The sequence below is a fragment of the Psammomys obesus genome, unplaced genomic scaffold (genome assembly GCF_907164565.1).
Source record: "Psammomys obesus unplaced genomic scaffold, mPsaObe1.curated_primary_1811, whole genome shotgun sequence".
Lineage (NCBI taxonomy): Eukaryota > Metazoa > Chordata > Mammalia > Rodentia > Muridae > Psammomys > Psammomys obesus.
This window is the reverse complement of record NW_026594428.1, coordinates 15,162,273-15,179,906: the sequence shown is the minus strand read 5'-3', so window position 1 is coordinate 15,179,906 and position 17,634 is coordinate 15,162,273. Positions and strand designations below refer to the sequence as shown.

General features: G+C 39.3%; 1 protein-coding gene across 1 annotated transcript in view; it reads right to left on the bottom strand.

Moving 5' to 3' along the window:
- The window catches only part of Dnah5 (dynein axonemal heavy chain 5), a 298,260-nt gene that overhangs the window by 173,421 nt on the left and 107,205 nt on the right, over positions 1-17,634 (bottom strand). The window contains exons 31-34 of the mRNA XM_055619009.1: positions 16,626-16,782; positions 12,979-13,191; positions 11,971-12,195; positions 10,334-10,506 (exon numbers count right to left, since the gene is read on the bottom strand). Coding sequence (XP_055474984.1) covers positions 10,334-10,506; positions 11,971-12,195; positions 12,979-13,191; positions 16,626-16,782 — 768 coding nt within the window. The remainder of the gene's footprint in view (positions 1-10,333; positions 10,507-11,970; positions 12,196-12,978; positions 13,192-16,625; positions 16,783-17,634) is intronic.

The following is a 17,634-nucleotide window of genomic DNA, read 5'->3' as shown; positions in this document are numbered from 1 at the left end:
TAGAAAAAAAAAAAAAAAGAAAGAAAGAAAGAAAGAAAGAAAGAAAGAAAGAAAGAAAGAAAGAAAGAAACCGATATACCCCAGAGTTGCAGATAGCTGGAAACAATCAAACTCAGGGCTGAAATCAATCAATTAGAATCAAATAAAACAATTCAAAGAATCAATGAAACCAAGAGCTGGTTCTTTGAGAAAATCAACAAGATAGACAAACCCTTAGCCAAACTAACTAAAAGGCAAAGAGAAGCTATCCAAATCAGCAAAAACAGAAATGAAAAGGAGGACATAACTACAGACACTGAGGAAATCCAAGCAATCATTAGGTTGTACTACAAAAGCCTGCATGCAATAAAATTTGAAAATCTAAAGGAAATGGACAATTTTCTTGATAGATTCCACTTACCAAAATTAAGTCAAGATCAGGTAGAAAGATTGAACAGCCCTATATCCCCCAAGGAAATTGAAGAAGTCATCAACAGTCTCCCTTCAAAAAAAAAAAAAAAAAGCCCTGGGCCAGATAGATGGTTTCAGCACAGAATTGCTAACTCCAATTCTTTTCAAACTATTCCACAAAATAAAAACAGAAGGAACATTACCAAACTCATTCTGTGAAGCAACAGTCACCTTGATACCTAAACCACACAAAGACCGACAAAATAAGAGAACTTCAGACCTATCTCTCTTATGAACATTGATGCAAAAATACTCAATAAAATACTGACAAACCGAATCCAAGAACATATAAAAGATATCATCCACCATGACCAAGTAGGCTTCATCCCAGGCATGCGGGGGTGGTTCAATTATGGAAATTCATCAATATAATCCCTCAAATAAACAAACTGTAGGAGAAAACCCACATGACCATCTACTTAGAAGCTGAAAAAGCATTTGACAAAGTCCAACACCCATTCATGTTTAAAGTCTTGGAGAGATCAGGAATACAAGGCACATATCTAAACATAGTAAAGGCAATATACAGCAAGCCTATAGCCAACATCAAACTAAAGAGAGATAAACTTAAATCAATCCCACTGAAATCAGGGACAAGGCAAGGCTGCCCACTTTCTCCATATCTTTTCAACATAGTACTTGAAGTCCTAGCTAGAGCAATAAGACAATATTGTAAATGTGCATATTGTGACTTAACAAATAAAATTTTTGTGTCATCATAAAAAAAAAAATTCAAGGTCAACACTAGCCTATGGCCACAAGTCAGGCCCTTTCTGTTAGACTCAGGGCACATCTAACCTCTAGAATTAAGGAACCAACTTACTTGGTTCCATTCACTGCTGTTCTGCAGAGCTTCTTAAACTTGTGAACATCAGGCAACTTGTCATCACCATTGAAATTGAACATCCATGGTATTACAGATGCTTCTTATTACATGTAAAGAGAAGTGCTTTCTGCACATGTTCATTCTAAAATGCTCAAAAATTTTTGAAGGAAAACAACAGGGCACATGTACCAGCAAGAAACTCACTTTGTTGAGAACTGGAGTTAGTTACAGACTTTGAACTAGGCACTCTTATGTGCTTAAGGAGAGCTGCCAGAAAAGATTGTTAAGCAATGTGCATTCCATGATTAAGAAAAGCAATGAGGCAGGCATGGTGGTACACTCATGTAATTCCAGCTCTTGGTAGGCCAAGGCAGAACTGACAGTACAGTAGGCTAAGGCAGGATGGATAATGATTATGAATTAAAGTCAGCTTGGGTTGCATATTTCCAGGTCCAACTGAACTGCGTAGGAGGATCCAAGATACACACACACACACACACACACACACACACACATACACACAGGGGAGGGGAGACAGAGAGGTACAGAGAGAAAAAGATAGAGAGAGAGAGAAAAAGAGAGAAACAGACATAAAGAGACAGACAAGCATACAGAGACATAGAGACAAAGTGAAGGGAAGAGAGAAAAAGAGACAAATGAGACAGAGAGACAAACAGACAACAGTCAGAAACAGAGTGAGTGAAAGAGAGACAAAAGAAGGCTAGCTACCATTAACTATCATTTGGCCATTCTGATATGTCTAAGATGTTAGGGGAATAGGGACTGTCTCTAATATGAACTCAGTGGCTTGCTCTTTGATCACTTCCTCTTGGGGGGTGCAGCCTTGCCAGGCCACAGAAGAAGATGATGCAGCCATGCTTGATGAGACATGATAGGCTAGAATCAGATGGAAGGGGAGGAGGACCTCCCCTATCAGTGGACTAGGGGAGGAGCATAGGGAAGAGAGGAGGGTAGGAAGTAGAAGAGAAAAGAGAGGGTAGGAGAGACTAGGAAGAGATGAGGGAGGGGGCTGCAGTGGTGATACAAAGTGAATAAATTGTAATAAATAAATAAGTATTTTTTTAAAAGATTAAATCTCAAAATAATATTGATTTGCATTTTCCTGATGACTAAGGATGATGAACATTCAAATATTTCTCAGCCATTTGAGTTTTCTTTTTTGAGACTTCTCTGTTTAGATTTATATCTAATTTTTAATTGGATTATTTTCTTAAGTTTTTAATATATTTTGAATATTACCCTTCTATTAGCTATGTAGTTTGTAAAAAAAAAAAAGAATCCATTTTGTAATTTGGGGAATTCGGGATCATACAACAGGATTCCCTCTTTTTCAAGACTAAAGAACATCTCATTGTATACATATACAATATTTTATTCTGTATTTCATCAATGTTTTTGTTGACATACAAAATAAAGGGGTTCATGATAAAAAAAAAAGAAGGCTAGCTACATACAATTCCTTCTTACATATGCATTCAGTCTTCTCAAGTTGCCATTATCTAAAGTCTATTAAATTAATATTTTAAGAGACATAAAGATATATTTGTTGAACTTTTATTTTATCATTTTATCATTAGTTATTGCTAATTTCCTACTATGCATAATTTATAAATCACATCTCAACATGAATTTGTACGTATAGGAAAAAAGAGTATACATAGTGATGAATTCTTTTTGTGATTTCAGGCATCTGCCTAGCATCCTGGAACATAATCCCCCTGGATAGAGGATGTATCGTAATTTTAATGTGAAATGCCCCCTAAGCTCATATGATTGGTGGTATAGTTACCAGCTGATTAACTTTAGAGCAATGATTGACTTTCTGGGCCTCTATCCTAATCCACGGGTCAATACCTTGACAGATTCAGAATATTCTGGAATTATTGGGTGTGGTAAAGGTAGAAAGTGGGGTCTAGAGGAAGGAACTGGGCCCCTGGGGGTGTCAATAGAGATATAACTTGCCTTGTTCTCAATATATTCCTCCATCTGCATACCTTCTGTCCATCATGAGGTGAATAAGCTCATCTACCACATACTATCATAATCATTTTGTCCTACTTTAATGCCTAGAGAAAAAAAGTCATGGACTGAGCCCTCTGACACCATGAGCCAAAAGAAACTCGCTGAGTTCTTCTGTTAGGTTGATGTCACATCTACTCCAAAGCAAATAATACAGGAGGACTTTTATGCATGAGCTATAGTTTGTAAAAGTACTTAAAAAGAAACAAATGAGAGGAATCAGGAATCCTGCCCAAGACTCCATAGCCATGAAGGGCAGGGTCAAGTAGTCACAGAAACTATATCACTGCATCATGAGAAAACATTGTGCTTTTCTGTGTTTCTGTCAACAAGGATTCTGTATCTGCCCTTGGTTTCATCTGGCTGAGTAACGTCTGTCATGAGGTCATTGAAGCTTCCCCCATGAGTGCTCAGAAGTGGAAGGAAGGTGGTCATTAGAGTCGCCATGAGTTTTAGGGAAAGGTGATATGTATCTCTATCATGTGATGATGGCCATTTGACCATCTGAAATGTCAACAAGTCTATCCATGTGATGCGAAGCTCTAGAGCTGAAAAAGCTGCCTGCTGTCAGATTCCATAGGTCAAACACACAGGCTGACGGTGCATGCCAGAGCCTCCAAAATTATACCTTTATAAAGTTTGTTTTCATGAGGAGCTTTCCTTCTGTAAAAGGACAGAAAGTCTTACACTCTGAGCCACAAGCCAAAAAGCATGCCTCGGTTCTCACATATTGAAGCTGAAGAAATGCAGAGTGAGAAATGAGTGAAAGCCTAAGATGAATGCTGATCTGAGTTCAAGGCCAGCCTGCTATAGAGTAAGCTTCAAGTAAGGAAAAGCTTAGCTTAAGGTATGGTGGTACATGCCTTTAATCCCAAATAATAAAGGTAAAGTTAGTTTGTAGAAGAAAGTACCCATGTTTGAAAGTGATGTCTAATTCAGTGGTAGAAATAGTGACAAATAATAAGATTTGAAAGAATAGATACAAGCAACTCTCAGAAAAAAGAGAGAGAAAAGGAAGCTAATTAAGGGGAAGAAGAGAGGTAGGGGAAGAAGAAAAAGAGGGAGAAGGGAGAGGGAGAAGGAAGAGGGAAAGAGGAGGCAGTTTTACCCGGACAGTAATAAAAAAGACTGGCTGCAGAGAAAGAATTCAGATGAACACTGAGTGAGCCAGAGAATGATAAAGAGGCAGAAGATTAGAAAAGATTGTTAGAGTTAGTTTGAGGCCAAGCAGAGCAATTCAGAGGCCAAGAGAGAAGCCAGATTGAGTAAGTCATCTGGGAGAGGAGTTTGGCCAAAACAGCTGAGTTAAACCAGGCAGCCCAGAGCTCAGTAAGAACAAGAAAGAATGAGCTTATTCAGCAATAAGTATCAGAGGCTAAAAAAAATTCTAGGCCTAGGTTAGATTATATGGAGGCTAGACGCTTCCAGGACTAGGCCTAGGTTAGCAGAAGGAGGGAGTATGCCACTGAGACAATTGAAACAGGTGAATAAAAATTCCTTTTACAACAAAAGGTTACAGCAAAGGGTTAAAAAATGCTGTCACAAAATCCAACATCCATTCATGTTTAAAGTATTGGAGAGATCAGGGATACAAGACACATATCTGAACTTAGTAAAGGCAATATACAGCAAGCCTATAGCCAACACCAAACTAAATGGAGAGAAACTTAAATCAATCCCACTGAAATCAGGGACAACACAAGGCTGCCCACTCTCTCCATATCTCTTCAACATAGTGCTGGAAGTCCTTGCTAGAGCAATAAGACAGTTGAAGGAGATCAAGGGGATACAAATTGGAAAGGAAGAAGTCAAATTATCATTATTTGCAGATGATATGATAGTATATGTGAGTGACCCCAAAAACTCTACCAGGGAACTCCTACAGCTGATAAACACCTTCAGCAAAGTGGCCGGATACAAAATTAACTAAAAAAAAAAAAAAATCAGTAGCCCTCTTGTATACAAAAGACAAAAGGGCTGAGAAAGAAATTAGGGAAACAACACCCTTCACAATAGCCACAAATGACATAAAGTACCTTGGTGTAACCCTAACCAAGCAAGTCAAAGACTTGTATGAAAAAAATGTCAAGTCTCGGAAGAAAGAATTAGAAGAAGATACAGGAAGATGGAAAGATCTCCCATGCTCATGGCTTGGCAGGATTAACATAGTAAAAATGGCCATCTTACCAAAAGCAATCTACAGATTCAATGTAATTCCCATCAAATTACCAACACAATTCTTTATAGACCTGGAAAGAAAATTTCTCACCTTCATATGGAATAACAAGAAACCCAGAATTGTTAAAACAATCCTCTACAATAAAAGATCTTCTGGAGGTATCTCCATCCCTGATCTTAAGCTGTACTATAGAGCAACAGTTATAAAAACTGCATGGTACTGGCATAGAAACAGAATGGTGGATCAATGGAATTGAATAGAAGACCCAGAAATAAACCCACACACTTATGGAGACCTGATTTTTGACAAAGATGCCAAAATCATACAATGTAAAAAAGATAGCATCTTCAACAGCTGGTGCTGGTCTAACTGGATGTCTACATGTAGAAATATGCAAATAGATCCATATTTATCACCCTGCACAAAACTAAAGTCCAAGTGGATCAAAGACCTCAACATAAAACCAGACACATTAAATCAGTTAGAAGAAAAAGTGGGGAAGACCCTAGAACTCATTGGTACAGAAGACAGCTTCCTGAACAGAACACCAACAGCAGAGGCTCTAAGAGCAACAATCAATAAATAGGACCTCATGAAACTGAAAAGCTTCTGTAAAGCAAAGGACATCATCATCAAAACAAAACGAATGCCTACAGATTGGGAAAGAATCTTCACTAACCCTTTATCTGACAGAGGACTCATATCCAGTATGAGATAAAGAACCAAAGAAGCTGAAAAGCAACAAACCAAGTAACCCAATTAAAAAATGGGGAACAGAGCTAAACAGAAAATTCTCTGTAGAGGAATATTGAATGGCAGAGAAACACTTAAAGAAATGTTCAACCTCATTAGCCATCAGGGAAATGCAAATCAAAACAACCCTGAGATTTCACCTTACACCTATCATAATGGCAAAAATCAAAAACTCAAGGGGCAACACATGCTGGAGAGGTTGTGGAGAAAGGGGAACCCTCCTCCACTGCTGGTGGAAATGTAAACTTGTATAACTACTCTGGAAATCAATCTGGCGCTTTCTCAGACAAATAGGAATAGCACTTCCTCAAGATCCAGCTATACCACTCCGAGGCATATATCCAAAAAAGGCTCACAGTAAGGACATTTGCTCAACCATGTTTGTAGCAGCTTTATTTGAAGTAGCCAGAAGCTGGAAACAAGCCAGATACCCCTCAACTGAAGAATGGATACAGAAATTGTAAATTCCATCTACACAATGGAATATTACTCAGCAATGAAAAATAAGGCAATCATGAAATTTGCAGGTAAATGGTGGGAACTGGAAAGGATCATCCTGAGTGAGCTGTCCCAGAAACAGAAAGATACACACAGTATATACTCACTCATATAGATATGTAACATAGGATAAACCTACTAAAACCTGTACATCTAAAGAAACTAATTAAGGGAGATGACCCTGACTAAAATGTTCAATCCCCATCCTGAAAGGCAAAGAGGAAGAACATCAGAAGAAGAAAACAGGAAACAAGTTAGGAACCTGCCACAAAGGGCCTCTGAAAGGCTCTGCCCTGCAGGCTATCAAAGCAGATGCTGAGACTTATGGCCAACTGTTGGGCAGAGTGTATGGAATCTTATGAAAGAAGTGGGAAATAGTAAGATCTGGAGAGGACAGGAGCTCCACAAGGAAAGCAACAGGACCAGAAAATTTGAACACAGAGGTCTTTCCAGTGACCCATACTCCAACCAAGGACCATGCATGGAGATAACCTAAAACCCCTGCACAGATGTAGCCCATGGCAGTTCAGTGTCCAAGTGGGTTCCATAGTAATGGGAAGAGGCACTGCCTCTGACATAAACTGATTGTCCTGCTCTTTGATCACCTTTTCCTGAGGGGTAGCAGCCTTACTAGGCCACAGAAGATGACAATGCAGCCACTCCTGATAAGATCTGATAGACTAAGTTCAGAAGGAAGGAAAAGGGGACCTCCCCTATCAGTGGACTTGGTGAGGGGCATGCGTGAAGAAGGGGGAGGGAGGGTGGGATTGGGAGGGGAAGAGGGAGGGGTTTATGGTGGGATACAAAGTGAATAAAGTGTAATTAATAAAAAATGCATTTGAAAAAATGCTGTCACATTCTGGATATTGATCATGAACTGAGCAATGAAGTGCAAAGGAGCATAGGCTTCAAGGGTGCTTGGTGAGGTTAACGTAGCAAATAGGAGATGGATACCACCACAGGGATAAATGGAATGGCCAACTACTAGATGAAAACTGTAAGAGATAAACATATCGTGGTAGCTCAGTGACCAATTGGTTTCCCATAGTAAGGGGAACAAGGACTATTTCTAACAGGATCTCAATGACTGGCTCTTTGACCTCCCCACCCCCTAAGGGAGGAGCAGTCCTGTTAGGCCACAGAGGAGGGCTTTGCAGCCAGTCCTGAAGATACTTGATAAAACAGGGTCAGATGAATGGGGAGATGGTCCCCCCTATCAGTGGACTTGGAAAGGGTCAGGGTAGAGATGAGGGAGGGAGGGTGGGATTGGAAGGGATTGAGGGAGCAGGATACAGCTGGGATACAGAGTTAATAAAATGTAACTAATAAGAAAAAAATAAAATTAAAAAAAAGAAAGACAAATGGGATGGACATTGGAGGTAGGAGAAAACAAGTAACAGGACAGGAGCCTACCACAGAGGACCTCTGGAAGACTCTAAGTAGCAGTGTATCAAAGCAAATGCTGAGACTCATAACCAAAACTTCCTCAGAGTGCAGGTCATCATATGAATAAAGTGGGAGTTAGTACGACCTGGAGAGGACAGGAGCTCCACAAGGACCAAATATATCTGGGCACAGGGGCCTTTTATGAGATTGTTTCTCCAACCAAGGACCATGCATGGATATAACCTAGAACCCTTGCTCATATGTAGCCCATGGTAGCTCAGTCTCCAAGTGGGTACCCTTGTAAGGGGAACATGGTCTGTTTTTGACATGAACTCAATGGCTGGCTCTTTGACCTCTCCCCTCCCTCAAGGGAGGAGCAGTCCTTCTAGGCCACAGAGGAGGACATTGCAGCCAGTCCTGAAGATACCTGATAAGCTACGGTCAGATGGAAGGGGTGGAGGACCTCCCCTATCAGTGGACTTGAAAAGGGGCATGGGAGGAGATGAGGGAGAGAGGGTGGGATTGTTAGGGAATGAGGGAGGGGGCTATGGCTGGGATACAAGGTAACTAAGCTGTGATAATGTAAAAAAATTATTAAAAAAAGAAATCTCAAAAAAAGAGATATACATATGGCGGTTAATTATTCTGTGAGCATTCAGATGGGCATGACATGGCAGCAGTTGAATAGGTATAAATGACAGACATGGTTGCCAGCCCCTAGTCAAGGAAGTTGAGGCCAGAACCGATGTTGGATGTGACGGCCTGAGCTCTGAGTGACTGATTGAATGGAAAGGGGCTGGTAGGGGGATGTAATAGAATAAGTTTACCCACAAAATGCCCATAATCTAACCCCTGGACACTGTGAGCATATCACCTTTTATAGCTAAAGGGGCTTTGCAGGCATTATCAATGTGAAGACCTTGGGGTGGAAACATCATCCTGGGGTTCCCAGTGGATTCAGTATGTTCTGAGGAAACACGAGACAGAACAGCATGTCAAAGACACAAGAGGAACAAAGGTGATGGCCATGAGCAACATCGCATGAAGTCAGCCCACTGTTTGTGCTTCTCCGGATGAAGGTAGAGATCACAAGCCAAGGAACAAGGCAGCTATCCAGAGCTGGGATGATCTTCACCTAGGTCCTGCAAACATGAGTTCTGCCAACAACCTAAAAAAGTGGGAAACGGTGCCCCCTTGTGTCTCTATGAAGAAAATATGGAATGGTAAAAAAAAAAAAAAATAGATTTGTGTGGTTTAAGCTTCTGAACCTGTGATGATTTCTTATGGTGGCAGTATAAAATTAACACGTCTGAACAGCATAAGTTCAAGACAAGCGAGGTAGAAAGAAATTGCACTTTTGAGGGGGGCATAATAGAAAGCACAAAAATGGGAAGGAAAATGGAGGGAGACAGGAGAGTTTTCCAGACAGAAACAACTGCATTATATAATCGGTTGAGGACAATGACATAACAGAATGTGCCCACTACTGGTGCGCTCAGAGAGAAAACCTTGAATCTCGGTGAGTCAGGAAAGAGAGAGAGAGAATCTGGGACTCAGCCGGCTTTCTCCTTTTCACTTCCGATTCGTTCTGAGACCATAGTGCATAGAATGGTGCCATCACTCTCAGTTAGTTCTTTGTGGGGAAATCCCTAAAGACAACTAGAGGAACTGATGATGGATGACCTGGGTGTTTCTTAATCCACTCCAGTTGACAATTGTAATTAACCTGCATAAATGGCAAGTGACAGGCAAAGGGAAAAGAAATGACACGTTCCATGTCCCTACCCATAGCCCCATCCGTCTTCCTACTTTCAGTTGTGTTGTACTCAAATTTTTATTCTGCCTTTTAAAAACACCTTAATTGTTTCTCTGAAGAACAACAGGTGTGGAAGTTAATAAAGTAACCTTTGATGCCCACTGCGATTCACACCTAGTGGCACACAGTAATTAATTTCTTTCTTGTCCATTCAGTGTTCACAGAGGCATTTACACTTTGCCTTTGTGGGACTGAAGGTAAAAGAAACTAGGTCTATTTTAACCACAGGCCTGAATCCCTTATGAAAACAGGTGCAAAGCTAGGAACACTGATTTTCAAAGGCCTTGCGATCAAAGAGCTGTTGGCAAAATGTCCCTGAGCAACCGAAGAGATAGAACGCCAGGCAGAGGAGAAAAGGGCTACGGAATCAGTATCCTCTCGTCACCTGTCTGTAAGTGGAGTTATGACAAGCCTGTCAGTGCAGCCTAAAAATTCATTCTGGTATATGAAAGCCACGTCTGTGATGTGGATCATCATCTTGTCAGAATCTTCCTTAAAATAAAACCTGCACTGCTTCAGCCACTCAAAGTCCGTAGGGCTCTTGACGTGCATGCGACACTGAAATTCAAAAAGCATGTGTTAGACCTGAGAGGAGTCACTGGCTAAACGGACACTTTAGCATTTGCACACATCGCAAAGGAGAAAGGAAAAAGCCAAGGAGGTGAGAGATGGCAAGCCTTTCATCATGTGACCCAGTCAGCTACTGAGCAACAAAAGAGAAACTGGAGAGGCTGTGAGAATGGGAGGGATCAAGACCACTCTAGCTGTGCCCCTCAAATTGAGATGGCATTACAGTTTAATAATAGGAGACTCATTTCTATAGTTGTAGCGCTTCATGCATAGTTTCATACTATCTGAAGCATGATGTTCAGTCTATAAGAACACAAAAACAAAACTGTAAGAATCTCACTATAAAAAAAAATGGAATCACTTAAAGAAAAAATATTTTAGGCTTTCTTTTTTTCCTCTTTTTTATTTTTATTAATTACAGTTTATTTACTTTGTATCTCCCCTGTACCTTCCTCCCTCCTGCCCTCCCAATCCCACCCTCCCTCTTTCCCACCCATGTCCCTCCCCAAGTCCACTGAAAAGGGAGGTCTTTAAAAAAAAAAAAAAAAAAACCATTTTTTTCCTCTAAATTTTCAACAAGCCCAAAATCCTAACATTTCAATAGCAGGTTAATACCTGCCAATGGTCTTGTCTAAAATTTTTACCAAAATTTTAAAACACTTTAATCATTTCTCTTTAACAAATAAATCTAGAGTTATCCTGTGCGCTTTATTTTTCTGAGAGCCAAACAGTGTGCTCTGCTATTAGGCGAGATTAGCACAAAGTAGCATGAAAATGCCTTCTTTTGATTCCACTACATCAGAACCAATCTTTCATAATCTTTTTTTACATAATGGGGCTCAGACACAATCCAGAAAATTATTACGAATATAAGAGCTTCTTGTCTATCACCTAATATTGCATTCTCTAGACGAGGACAACTCTAATTTCTCTTCATACTTCACATAACAGTAACTATGAATCTCCCGCCCATCCCGCTATCTTTTTCTTCACAGCATTGAAAGGCCACTTTGCAATCGACAACATAAAAAGCAGTAAAACTTGTGAAGGATGGAATTTGTCAAATCCCCCAAAGAAACCTTCACCAGTTTATTATTATGCATTCATAATATCTGCCCCCCAACCAGTGATCTTTGATCAATAACTACAAGGGAAACAAGACAGAGAATAGCTTTTGAGATGTGGCATGGTATTTTTAGCACCTAAAATAATCATAAGGAATTTTAAAATAATATCTAGTTACACCAATGATATAGAATAGTTTACTGGAATATGACTGAAATCTCAGCTTAAGGCCGAAAAGAGAATTTGACATGTTTGCTCTGATATCACTATGGCTCTGACTGAATCTGACCTTTTCACAAATTCAGTCTAATCAGTCTGGTGGGTGAACACAGACGGTATCTAGAGTTTGCTTTTCTGTACATGATGCAACATTTATAAAGCGTTTACCAGGTCATCAAAGATGTCCCTTTGGTGCACATGAATAGTAATCAGAGTCTCGTATTTAACCCGTTCCACGGAGCTCAGGTCCTTCGTGGTGATGTCAATCAACGTGTTCAGTAACTCTAGGAAGGACTGGTTGGTCTTCTGCATGATTTTTTTATCAAACTTGGCATTTTGAAGGGCTTCCTCTGAGTCTCGGGTCCATAGCATTTGAATCCCTAATAATCCAACCTTGTAGAGGTTTTAAACAAAAAAAGCTAAGGCTCTATGACAGTGTATATAGTATATTTACAACCTGCATAGAATTCAAAATTCACATAGAAGTCACAGCATAATAAAACTATAGCTATTACAAAAATGGATGGTCTTGATTTATTTGATTTATTATTATTATTTTATTTATTTCAAAGTCCACAGATTCCATTTATGCTATTAATACAATGGGTAAATATAGGAAGCCCTCTGACATGCCTATGTCTCTCTTAGGATCTTAGGTCACATGTGTTTACATCACACTTCTCTAAATAGATTCCTATGCAGATAAGGAATTAAATTAACTTGGCTTTATCCAAGTGTTCAGACATAGTAGGCACTCATAAAATATTTATTGATCACAAGAACTAGAAAAAAAGTTTCCTGTATTTTAATACCAAAGAATATTTTTACAGTTAGGTGTGTGCCAATGGTTTTTATGATCTATGTATTGTTACATAATGAGATTTCATAAGAGAAAAAATGTTTTAAGTTAAAGAAGATATATCAAGTACCTCAGTAACCCCAAGTCATATTTAAGTTTATAATTGTATATAGCCAAATAATCAATAGTGGAAAACTTTAAGCTTATCCATAGTTGGTAAGTCTTTATGAAAATCTTAATAATCAGTCAGAATAAAACTGCACCATTTATGAACCTTACAGAGGCAATATCTAAGATTTAAAATGACTGTTTTATTTAAAAAAATTTTTAAAAAAAGACAGAAAGAAAAAAATACTTTCCAATTTCAATACACTGACCTGAGCAGGAAAGGAAGAAAGAAATTCAATCAATTGAAAGCCTGTTTCTTGAATATTTGCAGCTGCCTGGCGAATCACAAGATGTAATGAGGCCTGAGATTCCTCCATCAGAGAATTAAGCCAGACTTCCACATTGCCCTCTGCCATCACCGGTTTGTCCAATTCAATAGTCTCACCCTCCCGAGAGGAAATTGACAGAATTCGATCATAGATCTGTGTTAGAAGAAGAAAAAGATAGCTATGTTCATATAAAAATAAGAAATGCCTTTCTTCTGTGCCCTTTGTCAATTTTACCCTTCCCATAAAAAGTTAAGGCACAAATCATAAAATAGAGGGCAAAACAGGACATGAAATCATTTCAAAGAAACAACACAAAGCTAGCTTTAAACTCTAAAGAAACCTAAATCAATTCCAACTCATCAGTACTCCAAAGGGCTGAACTTAGTTCTAAATGGAATACTTAATACAAATGTGCTGAGGGAAGAAAAAGAAACCCCTAAAATCCTCCAAGCAACACGGAGCTTTCAAAGAGCTGTAATTCCACACCACGTGATTATTGGTTTGACATTAACAATGACCTGATCAATGTGATGATAAGAACAGAACCATTACGAAGTAATTCTGATTCTGTGCCAAGCACCGCACTCTCTCTCCAGGAGAGTGTCCACGCGTCTCCGGACCAAACCCCACCCTTTCACTGCTCACTTCCCTTCGGTCTCCAGGCAACACACCCTCATGAGAAGAGCACGCTGTCTAGATCCTGCTGGATCTCTTCGTGGAGGACAGAACTAAGAATAAATTTCTTGTCTATATTAGTCATTAAAAGAAGACAACTATTCTGCATCTCTACCCATATGCATGACAAAAAAAGTGGCATAGAGTAAATGCAAATGTTTGCTGCTGTTTCTGCTCTTTGGTTTAAAATGGGTAAACCAACAAAACACGATTCTTTTGGAAACGAAATGTAGTGCTGTGTTATATCTCCTTACACTGATGTGATCTCACAAGAGGCTAGTGGGTCTTAAACTTCAGTCTCCTCACTTGCATTTGGTATTTATAATTCTGAAAAACTTGGAACCCACAGAATCAGGACCTGATTCAGGATGCAACAACCTTGTGGTAGGAACAAGAAAAAGTAAAGGCAATGATGTCTGCAGAAGTGTCTGTTAAGCAGAAGTTGAAGCTAAGTAGGCATTTAACCTACAAACTAGGAGACAAACAACCTTTGCTCCTCAGCCTGAGACTGTGAAAAGCTTTTCTATTGAACATGAAATCTGAGTACTATAGCAGAAAGATTTACCCAAACATCATGAAGGACTTTTTTCTTGATATAATACAACTTTTAATTTAATAATTAAGTTGTTGATAAATATAAATACAAAGACAAACAACTGCCAGAAAAAAAAAAAAAAACACTGCTGTAGACTGACTTCAGTGCTGGCCTTAATAAAAATTGCTAAGACAGGCCTGATATAATTGCAAATGTCTGTAATCCCAGCACTTGGAGGGCTAAGGTAGGAAAAACATAAGCTTGAAACCAGCCTGTGCTGCAGAATGAGTTCTGGGCTAGCCTTTGCTACACAGCAAGTCCATATCTCAAAGAAACATAACAGCACAATAGAGCAAAAGTATAATGTATAAAATAAAATGAAAATGCATACAATAAAATACAGTACCAACTCTACTAAGAAGCAGCTCCTAGTATCAGACAGGAGCATTAACCAACATATTCATTAAGTTAACAAGAACCGTTGGTCCTGAGCATTAAAATCTACCCAGTCTTTGCTTCTCTGACCCTCATTCAAGCCTTATACAGCAATTCTGTCTTCCCCACATTTGCTTTTTTTCTATTCCACACAGCAACTATATCAACAAACTCCCTAAAATGAGTGTCCTACTTGGAAGCCTCCCATGGTTTGCTGATACATGCTGGAAGGAGTGAGATTCCATGGCATGCCTCACTTGGCCTTTGGAATCTACCCATGGCTCTGTTGTTTTGTTCATCATTTCTTCTAGTGACTTGAATTATATTCTCAAAAAAAAAAAAAAAGATAGATTAAAGTTAGAGGCACCTGTGCCCATAGATTAGAAATTACTGGAAACTAGAGTCTTTGTAGGTCTCATCAAGTTATCGTAAGGTTATGATGAATTAGAGTGTCCTGATAAAACTAGCTGACCTTATAAGAAGGACAGATATTAAACACAAAAGGCAGGTATTGAAGTGATAAGTACTGGCCAAAAGCACAAAGGTCTCTCAAACACTGCGGAAAAACTACGGCAAAGGCAAGAATAAAGTTTTCTTTCGGGGTCTCTTATGGACAGCCAACTCTTCTACCCTCTGATGTCTGCCTTTGAGCCTCCAGAATTGTGAGAGAGCACACCGCTTTTGTTCTAAGCCATGGAAAGCTTGGCACTAGTGCACACACCCACAGTTCTAGACTGGGCTGCACACGCCTCTCTCTCACTCATACTTCTTTGTCACCAAGCCACACAGTCCTTCATCACCTACCTGGTTACAATCCACCCATCCTCAAAACGTCCATCAAAATCCATTTACTTATGCAGAAAATCTTTCCGAGAACCCATGCACCCACATTAGGGATCCCTGGCAGGCTTTCTTACGCAACATGCGCTTAGCACAAACACAGTAATAATTTGGTCCAAGTGTATCAACAGGAAAAAATTCTGTGTCACTGATGACAGGTTCTCCCGGGGAAACCCCGCAGCCAGCTTCCCTGGGACACACAGCAAGGTGCCTGACTGTAATGGCTGGCTTACCATGGAAAAGGTCTGCCACGGCACTAACTGTGCTCTGCCGAGTCCCCTGTTTATGTCTCTGTCTTTTCCATCAGAGTGTGAGTTCCCTGAGGCTGGTTGCTATATTCCCATTCTTGAGCAAAACATCTGGCACATGATAGCTACTCAGTAAATTAAATTGGCCGATAGGGTGAATAAATCAGTATTACTGAGTTATTATGAGGCACCAGAGGACTGCGTACAATGTCAAAAGGGCAAGGTCATTTTCCTAGGAGTTTTAAATAGAAGGATGGACTGAATAGCATCTTCTGGAAGCAAATGTACTCTCCATCAAGTTGAATGACTTATATAACTCCATGATACCATAAATACAATAGAAGTATGAAAAAATAAAATAATTAATATAAGAGTTATCAAAAACTTCTGAAGCATGACAAAAATAACCAAATCCATGCAGCAATTCTGTTTAGTCATGCCTTTATATATAAACAGTTGATTTCTTTAACTCGTTGGATCTCTGAATACTTAGGTATTCAGAAACTGTAAACATTATTACATATGTTTTTAACGTTAGTGTTTATTTTGCTTTTTTTTTAACTTGCCTGTGTGTTTTGAGACAAAGGCATAGAGTATAGTCAAGGTTAGTGCTCCTGCCTCAGAATATTGTGTTGTACAATAAATTCTCAATCATATTTAATATACATTTTGGATACTAACAAAACAGAGATCTGAATGTAAATTCGAATCCTGGAATTTTCAATTAATTACTGGCCAAGAGTTAGTGTCGAGGAAGTAACTCTTTTGTAAACACAATATTACAGGGCTACTTGATAGAGACAGTTGGTACTAGGACGCAAGGGATTATGGGCAGTGATTAAAACTAGTCTGACCTTGTCATGGAACTTGACAGTTTTAATGTTGTCAAACACATTCAGCAAATGGGCCTGGATGGTGTGGGAGTCTGATGCCTGGCCCAGAATCTCTAGCAGAGCGGGATCTGAGACAAAGAAGAAGCGGGGAAAGCACAGCCGTTTCTTCTCCAAGTATCTGCAGGGGGGAAAACCACAAGGCTCTGTAAGAATGGCATGCTCATCTTTTGTAAACAGCTTCCCTGGGTGAGAAGAGGAGGAAGGATCATGTAACCATCTGCTTTTCCCACGTTAATGTTTTAGTGTTGGTTGGTTGTAAGTTTATCAAATAGCATTTCATAGTCTTAACAAAAAAAAAGGGTGTTGTTTTTTTTTTTCAGAGTAAGTGGTAGAATTTATTTTTTCATAAATGTTAAGTTTATATATTACTTAGGATACCATATCATGTATTTTTTTTATAGACAGCAAGATAAAAATACAGTTCATGGGTTCATTTCAGATTTTGCTTTGCTTCTCAGCACTGCAGAAAGACTCCACATCATTAGAAGTCTCCCATAGGAGAGAAGTAAATACACCTTTCCTCAGGACAGAGCAAACTCCAGGGATTCATCGCTCCATCACAGGGCTCCTGCCTCCCAGAGGTACCAAAATCTTTTGCATATGCCCATTATTTGGCAGTAGTTCAGACAGCCCATCCTCTGGGTTCATGTCAGAATTTAAACTGCCCATGAGCTATTCATGTAAGCCAAACAACCTGAGTTCAATCCCCAGGACCAACATGGTAGAAGAGAAATAATGCCCAAAAGTTGTCCTCTAATATCCATAAGTATACCGTGGCTTGTGCCCACTATGTGTACATATACACAGAGACACACATCATTATCATCATCATTATAACAATAAATAAAATATAAATAATTTTTTAATAAAAACCTCATGATTAAGGCTGGAGAGATAGCTCAGTTGGTAAGATGTTTATGATCTGAGTTAAGTGCACAGAGCCAATATTTTCTTAAAAAAAAATACAGGT